Source organism: Hakea prostrata, unplaced genomic scaffold, assembly GCF_041222555.1.
Source record: "Hakea prostrata isolate BN-2017 unplaced genomic scaffold, UWA_Hpros_2 contig_12, whole genome shotgun sequence".
Lineage (NCBI taxonomy): Eukaryota > Viridiplantae > Streptophyta > Magnoliopsida > Proteales > Proteaceae > Hakea > Hakea prostrata.
Window position 1 is genome coordinate 632,304 of NW_028291131.1, and position 16,783 is coordinate 649,086.

General features: G+C 38.9%; 1 protein-coding gene across 1 annotated transcript; it reads left to right on the forward strand.

Moving 5' to 3' along the window:
* Window positions 1–2,209: 2,209 nt before the first annotated feature.
* Window positions 2,210–4,242, forward strand: LOC148999382 (uncharacterized). The gene is made up of 4 exons (XM_089141194.1): window positions 2,210–2,263; window positions 2,404–2,631; window positions 3,468–3,618; window positions 3,731–4,242. Exons 1-4 carry the CDS (start codon window positions 2,210–2,212, stop codon window positions 4,240–4,242), a joined length of 945 nt encoding a protein of 314 aa, XP_088997320.1.
* Window positions 4,243–16,783: the final 12,541 nt, after the last annotated feature.

Here is a 16,783-nt window from a genome sequence, read left to right on the forward strand (position 1 = left end):
TCATACGCAACTTATGTTCTAATATGGACCATCAGATTAGTTACGATCTAACGGTGTAATGGGCCTTTGTGGGAGAGTCCAATTACCAATAGAACTCAGTATGATTCTATAAATACTAGCTAGAAGCAACGGTCTGGGTATTCCAATCTGGATACTCAGGGCGTAATGCTTTAAGCAACCTCATGCTTAAACCCTAATCCTAACATAAATTTCTAATACCAATATGGGGAGGCGGTTCAAGCATTGGGGGTCTCCAAGTGGGCCTGAGAGGAGGAGAACGGAATATAGATGAAGAGTTAGCACAAGCCACTGATGCCATGCTTAGCTAGATTAGACAGACAGAGAGAAAAGATTCTGATAGAGAGAATGAGGAAGGAGGCTAGAGAGTCATGCGGAAAGCTCTAGACTCCGCCTAGCCAACTGCTCTTTTTTAATGAAAAAAAAAGGGTTTGGTGTAGCTAGAAAGACTTTGATAGCAGAATGACAAGGATTTGCTTCTTCTTCTTTAATTTAATTTTAATTTTCTTTATTTTTCCATGGTCGTAAAAGTGGAAATGGATTGGTCTAACTAGAAAGACTTACATCATAGTAGGAGACCTACAATGATCTAATCTGGTTCTTGTGATTTATCGAAGATTGACTCAGTTATAAATTATTCTTCAGAGTGAAAATTATGTATAATTTGAAAATCAGACAAAGACCTAATAGCTTTCAATTCTTTTGAGTAAAATAATTTGTTCATCGTTTATCTCTCTTTCTTTCTTCTTCTTCTATTTTATTTTATTTTATTTTATTTTATTATTTTTTTTTTTGTGTGTGTAAAATTTACTAGGGGACTTTAAATTCATTGAGGTGGGATACTGGGATTGTTTCTTTATTTGTTTTAAAGTAAGCTTTTACTTGCAAGTTTACCTATTATAAATGAAATATTTTATATATTAAAATATTCTTCAACTCTTTTTGTCAAGAAAAAAAAAAAATTGAACCACATGGTCCACATCTTGTGATATAAACTTTATATTTAATTAATTAATTATTATTGTTATTATTTTTTTGGTTTGATGCCAAATTTCACCTGAAAATTTCTTTGTGGTAAATACGTCTCATTTACCATAATCTGGCTCTTCTTGGACAATCCATCCTATAAAGGTTTTCAATTAGTGTTGGCACATTATAGTTTTATTTTTATAAATAAGAAAATCTCCAAACCAAAGAACTTTTGTCAAAGAATAGGGAGAATCATTCTTCATTATGCACAAGTTTACAAAACTTACCAAAAAAGTTTACAAATAGGTAGATGAGGGTAAAAAGTCAACACAGTTATAAAATCTATTTTTTCTCTTTTATCCTGCTCACATTATTTACTAATAATTTTTATTTTGCACCAAACTATTTTCATTCCATAATTTAATTTTGACAATCACCAAACCATTTTTCATTCTTGACCAACAATGAATTCTTGTACTTATTTATTTTAAATATGCATAATAGAGAATGAGAATTGATACCAAAAAGGACGACCTTGACATACCAAGAAACAAATAGTAAAATAATCATAATTCATATTGTTGATTTATATTTACTAAAAATATCCTACATGCTAAGTAAAGCTATGTTGGGCTAAGTCAAACATTCAACCTCAATCTAAATTTAACCAATTTAGAGGATTAGGCCAACCCTTGTTCAGATTAAGATAGATTGAGGCCATTAAGGGCAAACTTGTATCCCTTCCTTGTACTTTGTTGTTGTGAATGTGCTACCCAGTAGAAGAAAACGATATAGTGTTTAACACCAGGCATTAAATTTTATAACTACGGTGAGACTTGTTGTTCTTAATCTCAAGGAGATTTGAAATCGTAACTTCATGCCATGAGACATGGATTACAACTCGGTACATAAAATCTTTATATTTATTGAGGGGACGACCTACATAAAATGAAGTCGAATCAAATTAGAACTCGGTGTGGCAACTCGAAACGAGTTGGAATCAAATATAAACTCGGTGTGCTAACTCAGAAACACACATGCACGACTAATGGCTTAGTCATGGCAAACCACGTGTGCTACTGGACTCTCATTAGATGCCCACGTACGTACCCAATTCCACCTCGACTTTGGCCATATTACTCTACCAACGCTCAAATCTTCTTGTTTCTTTGCTGCATCAAGAAACGGAGATTCTTCTTCTAATTAACAGAGCAGAGCAGAAATGGGTCAAGGAGAGGAAGTGAAGACCAGAGACGAACCAAAAGTTGACATTCTGGTCTTTCTCTCCTCTCTCTCACTTTCTTGTTTAAGTTCTAATGGCTTCTTTCATTTCCTGTTTCTCTTTGATAGTAAACGGTTATGATTCTTGTTTAAGAAGGTTAATATGGCGCCGGATTGGATTTGGGTGTGTTGCAGGAAAGAGGAGAAATATTCTTCTTTTACAGGCCAAAGGTGGATAAAGAAGAGGCTCACAGTGCCGACGATGTACAGAGGTTGTACGTTGTTCTTCGGCCGGAATCCGGCAAAAGAGCAGTGGAAGAGAAGCAGTCTCCAGATTCTGGCAAGGAAGGGTCCAAGAAAGAAGCTGGTGAGGGTGCAAGTGGTTCCAACCAGAAGGGCAGCGAAGGTGGCCATGGCAGCCAGGTGCTTTTCTAAGCTCTTTCAGAATTTGGTGCGGCGGTTCGCTTCGGTTTGATTTTGGTGCGAGTTGTAGGGTAATCGAAACCTGTTATGAGGAGTTTCTACTTTTGATTTGGTTCGGTCTGTGTTTTTATTGCCTATTCATTTTGAGGTTTGGTTTGGTTCGGTTCCGGTTCTGGCCGATTCTGTCTTAATATTGGCTCCTTACTTACAAACCGTGCTGAAAGGGAAAATCTATTAAAACAGAAACCAGAGCTAGATTGGATGGGCATGCATGGGGGCTGCTTGTTAGGAATAGCTTCTAATGCTGAGCCAAACCTGCAAAATGATTTTGATTTCTTGAAAAACCAAGATTTAACCAGAATTTGGGCCCTTCTCGGCCAAAACTTGAACCATGGTCTTTTAAGTGTTGGATTCCATCTAGATGCTTAGACATCCATTCATGCGTGGTTATGCTCTGAAGTTCTCTTTGAACTATTTCTGCTGGCGGCTTCCAACGCCTTTTTTCATTCAAAACTCTCCAGTATCCCTGATGAACATTACTCTTGAGAATCTGATATAAGTTTTCATTTGTCCAAGAGAAGAAAATGTAAGCTTATGCTACGTAGAAGTTGAACCGTGTTATCACTATTGTTTGACCATCGAGGTTTAAGCACATTAACCAGTTTGACTTATTTTTTTGCTTATATGGCGCAAACTGGTAAGTGGTAAGCTATAAAAACAACAAAGAATCCAGAAAATAGAAGATCAAAATTTAACCTCATGGCAGCCTTATGGTTTTTATCTTCTTCTTAGGTTTCTAGTTTACTTTTCTCATTTTTCTGTTTGGCAATTTGAAGGAAGTAAATATAGAGAAGGAACCCTTGTTGAGGTTCATAGTGATGGGTAAGAAAAGCCTTCCGGATCCAGCCAAGAAGAGTAGACCTTACTGGGGATTTGTTGAATTGGTGACGACAAAGACAGAAGATGTGAAAACTGCTCTCAAAGGAGGTACAGTCTTTGATCCTCACAACGTTTTGTTTTTCTTCTCTCATTTTATTTTCTCAGCCCAGTGGACTGAACCCAAAGCTGAACGAAAATCATGTTTTCTTCTCCACTGTAGAGGAATATGATACTGCAACAAGAGGACACAGACACAAGCCTCCTGCAAGAGCATTGGGTGAAGGAGTATATAGGATCATAAAGCACAGTTCAGGCAAGAAGGTGCATACCCATTTAATCTACAAGCTTGAATTCCCACCTGAAAGTTCCCAAAATGAACCCCAAGAGTCGCTTAATGTGAAGCATGAAGGGTCTTATCTCATACAGATAAAGAACCCAGATCAGCATGGTAAATCCCAGTTCAGTGGACTTCAAAACAAACGAAAAGCTCTTTTTCCTGCACATCTTCAGGGCCAGTTTGGACAGTTAAGATATAGTTCGGCAGAACCACCAGACTTTCTGAATTATGAAGGCTGTGAATTCTTGCTTATATCAGCTTCTGATGACATTGAAGAAGAGTTGGGTTTAGAACTCAAACCAGAAGGAGAACCAGATCCAGCTTGTTCAGATTTGCTGAAGACTTTTGGAGAAACTGGATCTTCTAGTCCCCTTCTAAAAGGTACCTGGGTTTGAACCAAAAGCTCTCTTTTTGACGAGAAAGGGCAACATTTTGAAGTATCAAGAACATAGTAACTGTTCATCAAAGTTGTCTTCTTCAACTTTATGGTTCTGAAAAAGTTATATTGTAATATATAGGTAGTCTGAACAAGTGAATATTGTTGTAGACTAGAGTAGTTTCTGGGTTTCTTTTGTCATGTATATAACTGGTCCTTTCTTCTTGTTTGTTGAGTTGTTGCAGAGTTGTGCTTGTCTTCTAATCCTAAGCCTTTTATTTTTCAACTTATTATTTTCCCTGAATTATGCAGATTTAGCACCCTGGGTGTTGTGCAATCTGCAGTCGATATCAAAATTTCAATTCAACAGTTCATTTTGTTGTGTGTGAAATTTGTTGTGAAATGGACCGTCGAGATCGAAATCTTGATCGTTTGCAACACATAATGCGCAGCACTGAAGTTGATTGGGCCGAGCAAATTATGCAAATGCGTTACGTGTTAGAATGAACACATAAATACTGAACAAAAACAAAAACAAAATAGATAAGAACAGAAACAAAATAGATCAGAAGATAAACGTAAATATTTGACATGGTTGATATACAAATATGATGTGCTATTTTCATCGGTGAAACTTGGGGAAGATTTATTTTTATAATGGAGACCTTCCAAAGAACACGCTAAAAATTGCATTAGAAGCTTTCTCCACAACCCAAATCTCCTTACGATTTTAGGTGGGTCCTAGTGGTTCAAACTCTTCACTTCTATTACAGATTGTCAAAACATTATCATCAAATCAAAATATGTCGAGAAGTTATATTTTAAACTGGGTACAAGAATTTGAGGAATGGAATGACTTATTATGACCTTAAAAGAAACAAGAAATCTTGATCAGTGGTTGAGCCACCAATTATTCAACGCGACATCTAACACCTCGATGGTCAAAACCACCAAATTTGCAGTTAAGAATACCAAGATTCATGGAATTCCAAGGCTTCCATCTCTAAAACCACGTCAACCTTCAAGATTACCGGGATATATGCACTGCATGTCAAAATGCAATGGATAATCGATTAATCTCCACGAGTAAGTGAATAACACTACTTTCCTGTAAGAACTGCAAGAACAGTATTATGGATGTAAAAACAAATGTAAGCCTCCAAGAAATGTTGCTGTTTTGCCCTACAACAGTCCTTTGTCAGTTTCGCATGAGAAGAAGGTTAATGGAAATCATGGATTAATTCAATGGTGTGATGTTATCGATATTAGTATCCAACTCATGCGGCTTCCGTAGTGGAGTGCTTTTCTGTAGGAGCTGCGAGTATTCATGGAACCAGTCGGACCATCTTCATCGTCATCTTCTATCCTTCAAATAACAGAAGGAATGTGTGTCAAGCATCCTTGTTCTGGTTCCGAACAAAACTTCGCCATTTCTCATAGATCAAATCCACCAAACTTGAGAAGCCATCTCCCCCAACTCTTTGAATGGTTTGGTGACATCCAGTGCCAAACAACCGTGAAGCATTACACGGTCTTGGAATTGGCTCCTCTTATCGAATAGGTTTTTATTCTGCAACATTTCACACAATCAGAAGGCTTAGAAACTTGAAAATATCTTCCCAACCTTTCTGTCACAGGTCAATTTTTTCTATGGTATACCATAAAGAGAGTATCGTCAAGACTAGAAAAGTTGAAAGATGCATATGGTAGTCAACTCATCTGGGCTCATTTGTATTATCATGGTTCATAAACCAAGAAACTTTCATTGAGTGCTTTCAACAAAAAGATGAAGCAAAAATGGAACACCTGAGCCCTACATATCTATTCGAGTGTCAGAGCCTGAATTGAACCCTATGGGCACGTCACAGCATTCCCCCCAGAATAGAAGGGGAGTTGAACCCCTCCTGTGGAATTGAGAACAGAGATAGAATATAGATATGTAAATCATAAAAAATATATGATTATTTCGATATAAGAACAATCAAGATGTTTGTTTATCTCGGAATAAAACAAATAGATAAAGCTAAATTAGTCGATCAAAACAGAAGATTAGGATCTAACCATTCAAAAATGGAAGCTTGATTGGAAGGTAAGACTAACAATATACTCACCGTAAAACCTGGTAAGTCGTTGATCTGATGTGACTTGTTGCAATACAGGCAACCCTAACATGGGTAAAATTTTCACAAGGAAACATGAGGTACAGAGGAGGTTTAGGAGATTAAACCTGATGAGTGAACTCTCTAGCATAAGCACCTTTATATATTAGCAATAGGAAAACTGGAGAAAGATGAAATATGGTACCAATATCTTTTGAAATCATATCAAATCATTTTTTTTGGAAAAATATGATTTATTTGTATTGATAATTTAAGATATGGGGTAAGAGTTTCTAAATCTTTCCTAACAGATTTTGAAAAAATATATGTTCACTTTTTTTTTTTTTGTTTACATCAGGATCTGGGGAATGTTGTTCTTCCATGCTCATGATATTTGTGATGCGGCCGGGGAGTGTTCTTCAATGCTCATGATATTTGTGATGCTCTGCATATTTTTATGTTATTATTTTATCATTGTGTTTGAAATGTCTCAATCCTCAAGATTATTAAAGGATCATGGTACTTGGATCATGAGTCAAGATGGTTTGTTTGATGGTTTAACCAAATGTTGTAATTAAATGATGGTTTAAATAGAATTGGATTCCAATTAGTATGTTGGTCGAGATCCGATATCACGTGTGGGTCCCACGATAAAATTAGACTAAACTGAAAATAAGAAAATGATTAGCATAATTTTTTGAACCCATAAGGTAATAATATTTGCATCTCTATGTGGGCTCTGTGTAAGGAAATAGAGTGGGCCCACAAACCCATAAAGATGTCCGCTAATTAGTTAGTTAAATATAAATACATATGTGTTATGTTATATTATATTATATTTATTATATTAAATATGAAAAGTTAAGGAGAGAGAGGAGGAGGAAGTGACACCTCTCCCTCCCACCTACATGTTGAATTTTCACCAAAGGTGACATGAGGTGTTATTAAGATAAGAGTCGAAAGAGAGTATAAGAGAAGTGAATTAAAGAGAGGAGAGAGAGAACATTAGGTGTTACCTTTATGCCTAAAAGCAGAAGGAGAAAGGAGAAAACCAAATAGGAGGAGAAGTAAAGAGAAGAGAGAGTGCTGAAAGAGACAAGGAGAGAGAGAATAAAAAGTGGGTACTACTTTGTGCGTGGAATCAGAGAGAGAAGAAAAAGAGAAAGAATAGAGAGAGTACAGAAGAGAGAAGAGAGAGAATGTAGATATAAGATGTGGAGATCAGGAGAGAGATGAGAAAGAGAAGAGAGAAGAGAGAGAACACAGAAAGAAAAGGACAGAGAGGAGAGGAAAGATAACGTAAAGAGAGAGAAAGAGAGGGAAAGCCTATTTGGTTTTCGTGTACTCAAAAATAGCCGATAATCATCCTAAATACAGGAGAAAGGGCAAGTCAAGATCAAGAGATGTACATGGGACAGGAACAAGAACAGGTAAGTGATATAGACCAAGCTATGTATGTTATAAGTGGGTGATTCCACTTAGTAGATAGATAGCATTCACATGTTAATATAAAATCTATCTTAATTATTCACTAATGTAATCCTTGGAAAGTGCATTCCTAACATAGGATTCGTTAGGTTTTCATTCATTTTGCTTTGTTTTATATCTGAACTATGATAGATCTTGTTCAAATGCTATTTCAGAATTTTCTAAGTATTTTTGGAGTTGTTTAGAACCCAATTAGGAAGCCTTTTGACAATCCAAGTCAAATTTACACATACTTGTAGGCTGGTTGATTGGCCTAGTCACCTTGGGTAACCAGCCCAAACGACCAACCCTGCTTTGCTCGCCTGCTCTAGTTGCCCCAAGAAACCACTCCAACCAACAACCCTTGCTGAGTTCTTTTGAGCTCACCCTTTGGGGAATTTGTTGTTTTAGAGTTTGTTGCAGATCCGGATGTTACAGAAATTCAAGAATACGAGACATCGGCAACCAATCCATACGGTGTACAAGATTTTGGGGACTATGGCTTTCACCGTGAAGAATGTCTGTGAATGCGAGTACCAGAATTAGTTTGATTCATGAGTTGATTTATACCGTTCCTAAACACGTAGGAGTTTTGATTATACTTTATCCTTTCCAATTGATTACTTTGGTTTTGTCATAACTTCCACACTTAGATTTGGTTTTGAGACCCTTCTGAGATCCTTATTACTTGATATATTTCTTTGTTAATATTTATGATATTGATTTATTTTGTTCATAATTGGTTATCCTTGGGATTTTCGACCCTTTAACCATTGGTTTCAAGAAAGTGAACCTGGAGTACAAGTAAGTGGCAACTTTGGACCATATGAGTTGAGCCCAGGTATTCAGAAATCGAATCTATGGAGGTGAATGACCATAATGAAGATCCGATCACTCTAATGGATTTTAAGAGAAGAGAGAAGGTCGGTCTAGAAGGCATAAAAAGGAGGTTTTGGCATGTCCGTAAAACCATGCTAGAGGACTCAAAATTTGAAGTAAACTATACCAATGATCAGCCCTTGAAAGGACCTTTTTACCCTTTGAAACCGTCGCAATTGGCTTTCTCATGAAGGAGATATAGGGCCGGTTGGTTGAAGGCGGTTCACCGGCTGGGTCGATTGCCCCTACCCAATTTTAGGGCAGATTTGGAATTTCGGGTTTAAAACCCTATTTTATGTTTCTCCAACCCCACAAATGCATTGTTTATGCAAGAGGGAGGCTGAGAACATGGGAGAGAAGGAGAGCTCGTGATTTTGAAGCTTCTTCACTCCTTGGGTGATGTCGAAGGGCGAGAAAGAATGGAAATCGCGTGATAAGGTAAGGAGACTCTAAAAACCCTTCACAACCTCTCTTTTGAATGCAATTATGATGAAATACTTGCATTGTTGTGGTGGTTATTATTGTTGGGTTACATTGATGCTTCCTATTGTCCCATTAATGCTTCCCAGCCTTTTGGTGGTCCCTTGCTCCCGTTTCGACCTCCGGGGGGCCCCCCCGAAAGAGGGGGTTGGATCCCATTAATGTGTGAAAGGTAGTTAGGGACCTTGCCCTCAAATTGAGACCCCAAAGCCCATTGCGATTTGATTTCCGATTGGCGAAGCTTGTTGCTGGCCATTTAGCCCCCCCCCCCCCCCCATTTCTTATGTTGCTCATTTAATTTCTTATGTTTCTAGGGTTATTTTAGGTCAATTCCACTCTTTTTTGGTAGATTTCTTTGAGACTTTGAGATTTATATAAGCTTGAAAGGTAGGAATATACTTAATCATATCTTATATGAATGATGAGTTATTTAAATCTTCAATATTTTAATATCTTGTAATCTCTTATAAATTGTGTGTGACTTTGTGCGAATGGTAATGTTAGCTTATACTTGTTTCCATTCCAAATTTCATGAATTATTATATGAGAATGGTGTGAATGTGTGGGCTTGATTTGGGACTATGTCCTCTTATATATATGCACTTAGACCTAAGTACATGAATGCTAGGTGTCTAGAAGTGTTAGACTAGGTAACCCCATGAGTACTACTACCCTTCCGGTAGGGGTATTGAAGCCGATTAACCCGTGATGTCAGTGACTAGGTCCTGTGAGTATCAAACAGGCCCACTATCATCATGAGATGGTAGGGTTGCATATGTATAGAGTTCGGGCTCATGTCATTGTTAGCGCAATGTGTGATTTTTGCGAGGAAGCCACGAAAGCATCCGTCTATATATATCTAGATGACCATAGGGTTGAGAAATGGAGTCCAATAGATGCCTCTTGTTAAGGAATGATATCCAGACCATATGTAGTACGAAACCATATCTATGCATTGAGCCTAGAGTTGTCCTTGACATGCTCCAGTTCTCATGCCAAATGGTGATGTGAGAGAGTGGTGGCCTATATCCCTAGCCATGGATTGATACGACTTGACCCAACAATCGCGGAGAAGCCAATATACTTCTCTTGTTGAGGGAGAGTGATAGAGACCGTCTAGAGGAGGTTGGCGTATAGCTTAATGTGTGTCTACCATAGAGACCTCATGATAGAGTTAGAAACATAACATCATATTCATTCATTAGTCATATTACCATTATTAGTCTTATATGTGTGATGTGGGAATTTTGTGGATGAATGCTTGAATATGTTGTTGAGTTGGCCTCATTGAGTTTTGTTAAACTCATTTATTCCTATTAGATCTTACTACAGGTTATGAGGACTCCATTCAAATGGAGGATCCGTTGTTGGTAGAATATTTTGAGGGAGCAACTTGTGAGGAAGTGGACTTACATGGAGCTTCGTGCCCTTGCTAGGACTGCTTCTACGGAGCTAGATATTAGTAGAGAATCAACAATTCCTTTGGAGTCGATAGTGTCCCTCTAGCATTGTGTTTTATTTTCTTTCTTAAACCTTTAGAGAGGGGTGACTCGCTTTCAATTAAAGTAACTAGAATTTTCTATGAAAACAAACAATTCTTTCTTCCAAACTTTGATGTCCCGTTTTGGTTAACTTTAGTTTATGTTTTAACTTTAGTTAAAGGATAATTGTAACCTCTTTGATAATTCATGTTATAACTTTAAATATTGATTTTGATTTATTATTGTCCTTTGATTTTGATATGTCATATGATTGTATGGGTTTGTCACTGAACCTTGGTCCTGTAGTGTATCACTCCCACGGGTATTCAAGTATGATCGAATCCGGTTGGGTGGGGTGTGACAAAAGTTGGTATCAGAGCCTTGGTTCATTTACAAATCCTAACTTCTATGTGATGTAGTAAGGGCATCTTGAGTCATCAATCCATAAATGATTCTATAGAACTAGAAGTAAATAATAGGCTAAACATGAACTTGAAATACAATAGAGTGTATGAACATAACAAAGCAAATTGAGATAATACATAATAAACATATGAAACCCAAAGTCACACAAGAATTAATAAAGCAAATTGAGATAATACATACTAAACATATAAAACCCTAAGTCACACAAGAATTAATAAACAAACAAGCAAGCATAAGCTACAATAATAAATATATAAAGTGATAAAAGTGCATAAGTCTTCAAATATTACAACCCCAACATAAAGTGCAAGAGCATGAACAAACACACATATAAGTACATAATACATGTCCATAATAAAATAAGCCGAGTTGAGCAACTCGGGGATCAACCACTGTTTAAAGGTGAACCAAAACATTAGTACTCTGAAGGTGGAGGCGTGTATTGACATAGGAAGTTCTCCCAATGGATGACACGTTCCTGCACATCCCTCATCTGCCAAAACATATATAGTTGGTAGGTCTCAATCTCCACAATCCGACGTGACACGTGATGCTGGCTAGTCTCAATCCTCCCTAGTGAAGCCAAGAGCATTGCCCATTGTGCGGGATCAACTGGGAGAGCAGCAAGCGCCGATGGACCCTCCCTAGCCCAAGAAGACTCGCACTCCTCCATATGACGCTCAGGTGTTGCATTCCTCCTTATTTGGTCTTCCTCACCATCCGTTGTAAATATAGGAGAATTTGGCCCATCCCAAATGCCCATTTGCGAGAGAAGTCTCCTCCCTATGTTGTCCCCCATGCCCACTTGTATCTTCTCTCCACCCTAAAGTGCCTGAAGATACAAGTTAGGAGTCGCCCAAAGCGAAGGTTCACCATTGCGGGATTCTCGACCCTATAGATCATCACCCACTGAATGATGTAGGCGAGATCGATGGGATATCTCACATATACAGTGAAGGTAACGAAGGCTTGCATTAGAAAAATCTCATGTTGGTGCCCACCCTTGGGCATGATGTTTCGGCTCACGATGCAAGAAATGAGTCAGGGAGAAGGGAGCATACTCCTACCTTGGCGTATGTGATTACACTCACGATTGCACAACATGGTGAAGATCTAGAAATGCTCGGTGTAATGGATGGACTCATCCCCACCCCTAGGTGGAATCCATCTCCGCTCACAAAGGACATAAGGTACACCCAAAATACTTGCAAGAGACTGAGTGGCAAAGTGAATAAAGGTATCTCTTGAGACTGGATAGATAAAATTGTGTCCCCTCCGATGACCTCATCCTCTAAGAAGGTTAAGTTGCTATAGAAATAGTAGATCAACTCAGGATAGGCTAACTCATCAAGGTCTAGCATAAAACTCTAGCCCAGTGCCCCAAATTTCTCGGTGATCTGAAATGGAGCCACGAGGTGAGGCTCTACAAATCTGCCATACTCCATTGGTCTGTCTTTGAAGAAGTGGTTGTAGAGAAAGTCGGCCTCTACAGTGTCAAATAGGTCAGGACGTTGTACTCCTCGCCCACGCCCCCTCGACCTACACCGTGACCACCCATGTGGACATGCCCTCTACCACGATGAGCCATCTAAATTCTAAGAGAAAATCATGGGAAAAAAATATAGTAAGAAAAGTGAATAGTGGAATGAATAGTGTTTTGTGGAAAAATTCGACAAGTGGAGCGAATGAGATGTAGATCTGAGCTAAAATGCATGGGAAAATAACAAGGATGTAGTGAATACGGTGAGTTGACAAAAATATTAAACTTTCCACGGATGAAAGTGCGGAAAAATTTCAAATATAGCATGGGTCTAAGAGAAATAAAAAAAGAATCGTATGAAAAGGAAGCTTACCTATGGTTTCAAAGAGAAAATGTTGTTAGATCTCACAATAACACACCGCACAGAGCAAGAATCACCAAGTAAATGCAGTAGAACCCCTCCTTAGAGCAAGGGAGCCAAGAAGTGGCAAAAGAGAGGGTGTGGTCACTTAAATAGGCGACTGCCACCCAAGCGCATGCCATGCGAGCATTGGGGTCTGGCCGGTCAGTCCCTTTTGGGGTGGGTCAATAGGATCGGGTTGACCCGATCCAAAATCTGCCTTGACTCGGCTGATTTTTGGCTGAGTCAGTGGTGAGTTGGCTGAGGGTGGTTGACCATCCAATCGACTAGCCACCTAATTGGTCACCTGATGAATGATGCCTTTGAAAATTTTTTTGAAACTCCAGAGAGGTGGCGGGCCAATGGGCGATTAACCGGGACAAAACTGGCTGATCAACCAATCCATTTTCTGAGAAAATATTTTGAGTTCCGAAAGTTCCAAAAAGGTGGCGATCGATTGGGATCGACCATACCCCAAAAAAGTCAAGTTTTAGCAGCTTTTGGCTATAACAAGTTGTATTTTTGGGTCACATGGTTCAATTGAAGGAATAAAAGTGGATCTAGATAAAGTCAAGGTAGTAGCTGATTGGAATCAATCCAAGTCAGTCATTGAGATTAGAAGCTTCTTGGGACTTGCCCAGATTATCTACCACAATGACAAGGGTGACAAGAAAGGGGGTGAAGTTTGTATGGAGTGAATCTTGTGAAAAGAACTTCCAAGAGTTGAAGAAGAGGTTGACTAATGCCCCCATCTTAACTGTGCCTGATAACTCCGAAGGTTTGATAGTTTGCACTGATGTATCGAAGATCAACCTTGGTTGTGTTCTAATGCAACATGAAAAGGTGGTTGCTTATGCATCGAGACAACTCAAGGAATATGAGCACAATTATCCCACTCATGACCTTGAGTTGGTGGTTGTAGTCTTTGCTTTGAAAATATGGCACCATTACCTCTATGGAGAGAGAACATCCATCTACATCGACCACAAAAGCTTAAAGTACTTCTTCACCCAGAAAGAGTTGAATATGAGACAACGTCGGTGGTTGGAGCTAATGAAAGACTATGATTGCAATATCCAATACCATCCAAGTAAAGCAAATGTAGTTGCGAATGCTTTGAGTAGAAAGAGCACCAAAGAAATAATTGACCTTGATGCACTCAGCAAGCCTTTGTTGAACTCCATTATGGAATTGGAGTTAGAATTTTTGCCAAAAGGTTCTAATGTGATCCTTGTCACCTTAACAGCAAGGCCGACATTTAGGGACAGGATCATCACCCTGTAGCCTTTGGATCCAAATTTGAAGGAAAAGATTGAGAATATTTCTTTAGATCCTCAAGAGGTAATAGATTTTTTCTTATCTATTGATAATGCTTTGATGTACAGGAAGAGATTAATATTGTATGTGCCATCGAATGAAGAACTTAAGAAAGAAATCTTGAGTGAGGCACACCACTCCATGTTCACCATGCATTCCAGTAGCACCAAGATGTACAAAGACTAGAAGGAGCATTATTGGTGGATCGGAGTAAAAAATGATGTTGAGGATTTTGTGGCCAAGTGTGAAACTTGCCAAAGGTAAAAGCTGATCGAAAACCATCTGTAGGTCTTCTACAACCGCTCCACGTGTCAAGTTGGAAGTGGGAAGACATTACAATGGATTTTGTCATGGGCTTGCCTCTGACTAACAAGGGAAATGACACAATGTGGGTAGTAGTAGATAGATTGACCAAGTCAGCACATTTCATTCTGATGAAGATTACTTTCACCATGGATAAGTTGGTGAAACTGTATGTGGAGAATATAGTGAGACTACATGGTGTGGCAGTTAGCATTGTGTTGGATCGAGATCCAAGATTTACTCCAAGATTTTGGAAGAGTTTGCAAAAAGCTTTTGGCACCCATATAATCTGAGTACCGCTCATCATCCTTAGATCGATGGACAATTTGAGAGAACAATTTAGATTTTGGAAGATATGCTTCGAGATTGTGTAGTTGACATGGGCGGAAGTTGGGATGAGCAATTTAGCATTGGTGGAGTTCGCCTACAATAACAGTTATCAGTCTACCATTGGCATGGCACTCTTCAAGGCTTTGTATGGACGGACATGTAGACTTCCCCTTTATTGGGATGAAGCTAGAGAGCGAAGGATTTTGGGCCCTCAGTTGATAGAAGCCACAACAACTATGGTTGATTTGATCAGGGAAAGGATCAAGACAACTCAATCTAGGCAGGAATCTTATGCAAACAAGAGAAGGACGGACCTTGAGTTTCAAGTAGGTGAATGAGATTTCTTGAAGGTTTCACCGATGAGAGGTGTGATGAGGTTCAACATCAAGGGGAAGCTCAGTCCAAGATATATTGGTCCATTTGAAATTGTAGAGAAAGTGGGACCAGTTGCCTACCAGTTAGCACTTCCATCATCCTTATCAGGTGTGCATAATGTATTCCATGTTTTAATGCTTAGTCAATGCATAGAGAACCCAAAACACCTATAACCATAAGAGCTTGAAGGGTTGAGTGTTGATCTTTCTTATGAAGAACCTACTGAAATTTTGGACTGTAAGGACAAGCAACTCCGGAATCGAATCATATCATTGGTGGAGATTCGATGGAAGAACCATACTTTTGAAGAAGCCTCGTGGGAGACGGAAATGGATATGAGAGCAAACTATCCTACCCTCTTTGGAGCCTCAGGTACGTCAATTTCGAGGACGGAATTTCTTTTTAGGGGGGGAGGATGTGAAATCCTTGGGATTTCTGACCCTTTAACCCATTGGTTTCAGGACCACAAACTCAGAGTACAAGTAAGCGACAACTCTGGACCATATGAGTTGAGTCCAGATATTCAAAAATCAAACCTATGGAGGTGGATGACCACGATAAATACCCGATCACTCTAATGGATTTCAAGATAAGAGAGAAGGCCGGTCTAGAAGGTATAAAAAGGAGGTTTTGGCATGTCCATAAACCCATGCTAGAGGACTCAAAATTTGAGGTAAACTATACCAATGATCATCCCTTGAAAGGACCATTTTACCCTCTGAAGCCCATCGCAATCAACTTTCTCATGAAGGAAATATAGGACTGGCTGGTTGGAGGAGGTAGACTAGCTGGGTCGATCACTCCTACCCAATTTCAAGGCAGATTTGGAATTTTGGGTTTAAAACCCTATTTTATGTTTCTCCAACCCCACAAATGCATTGTTTATGCAAGAGGGAGGCTGAGAACGTGGGAGAGAAGAGAGCTCATGATTTTGAAGCTTCTTCACTCCTTGGGTGGTGCCGAAGTGCGACAAAGAAAGGAAATTGCACGATAAGGTAAGGAGACTTGAAAATCCTTCACAACCTCTCTTTTGAATGCAATTATGATGAAATACTTGCATTGTTGTGGTGGTTATTATTGTTGTGTTACATTGAATGCTTCCTATTGTCCCATTAATGCTTCCCAACCTTTGTGAGAGTTGGTTCATGCAATCCTTTGCATTGAAAACCAACTCGAACCTCTGAGAGACACCCACGGACAAACACTAAGAACCTAAATTGGGGGTTTTTCGTTTGGGAACCAATTAGGATGTTTGAAAGGTAGTTTCGGGACCCTAATGCTATCAAAGTGAAGACCTTAAAGTCCCATTGCAATTTGATTTTGAATTTGGGACGAAATCGAGCTTTTTGGTAGGAGCCCTATACTCGATGATCGACCAGGACCGGTCTACTTGCCCTGTGTGGCTCAACCCTTGCCCCTTGTTCAAGTGTGTGTTTTACCCCCCCCTTTGATTCTAGACGACTCCCAATTATTGTTCATTTAATTTCTTATGTTTCTAGGGTTATTTTAGGTCAATTCCACTC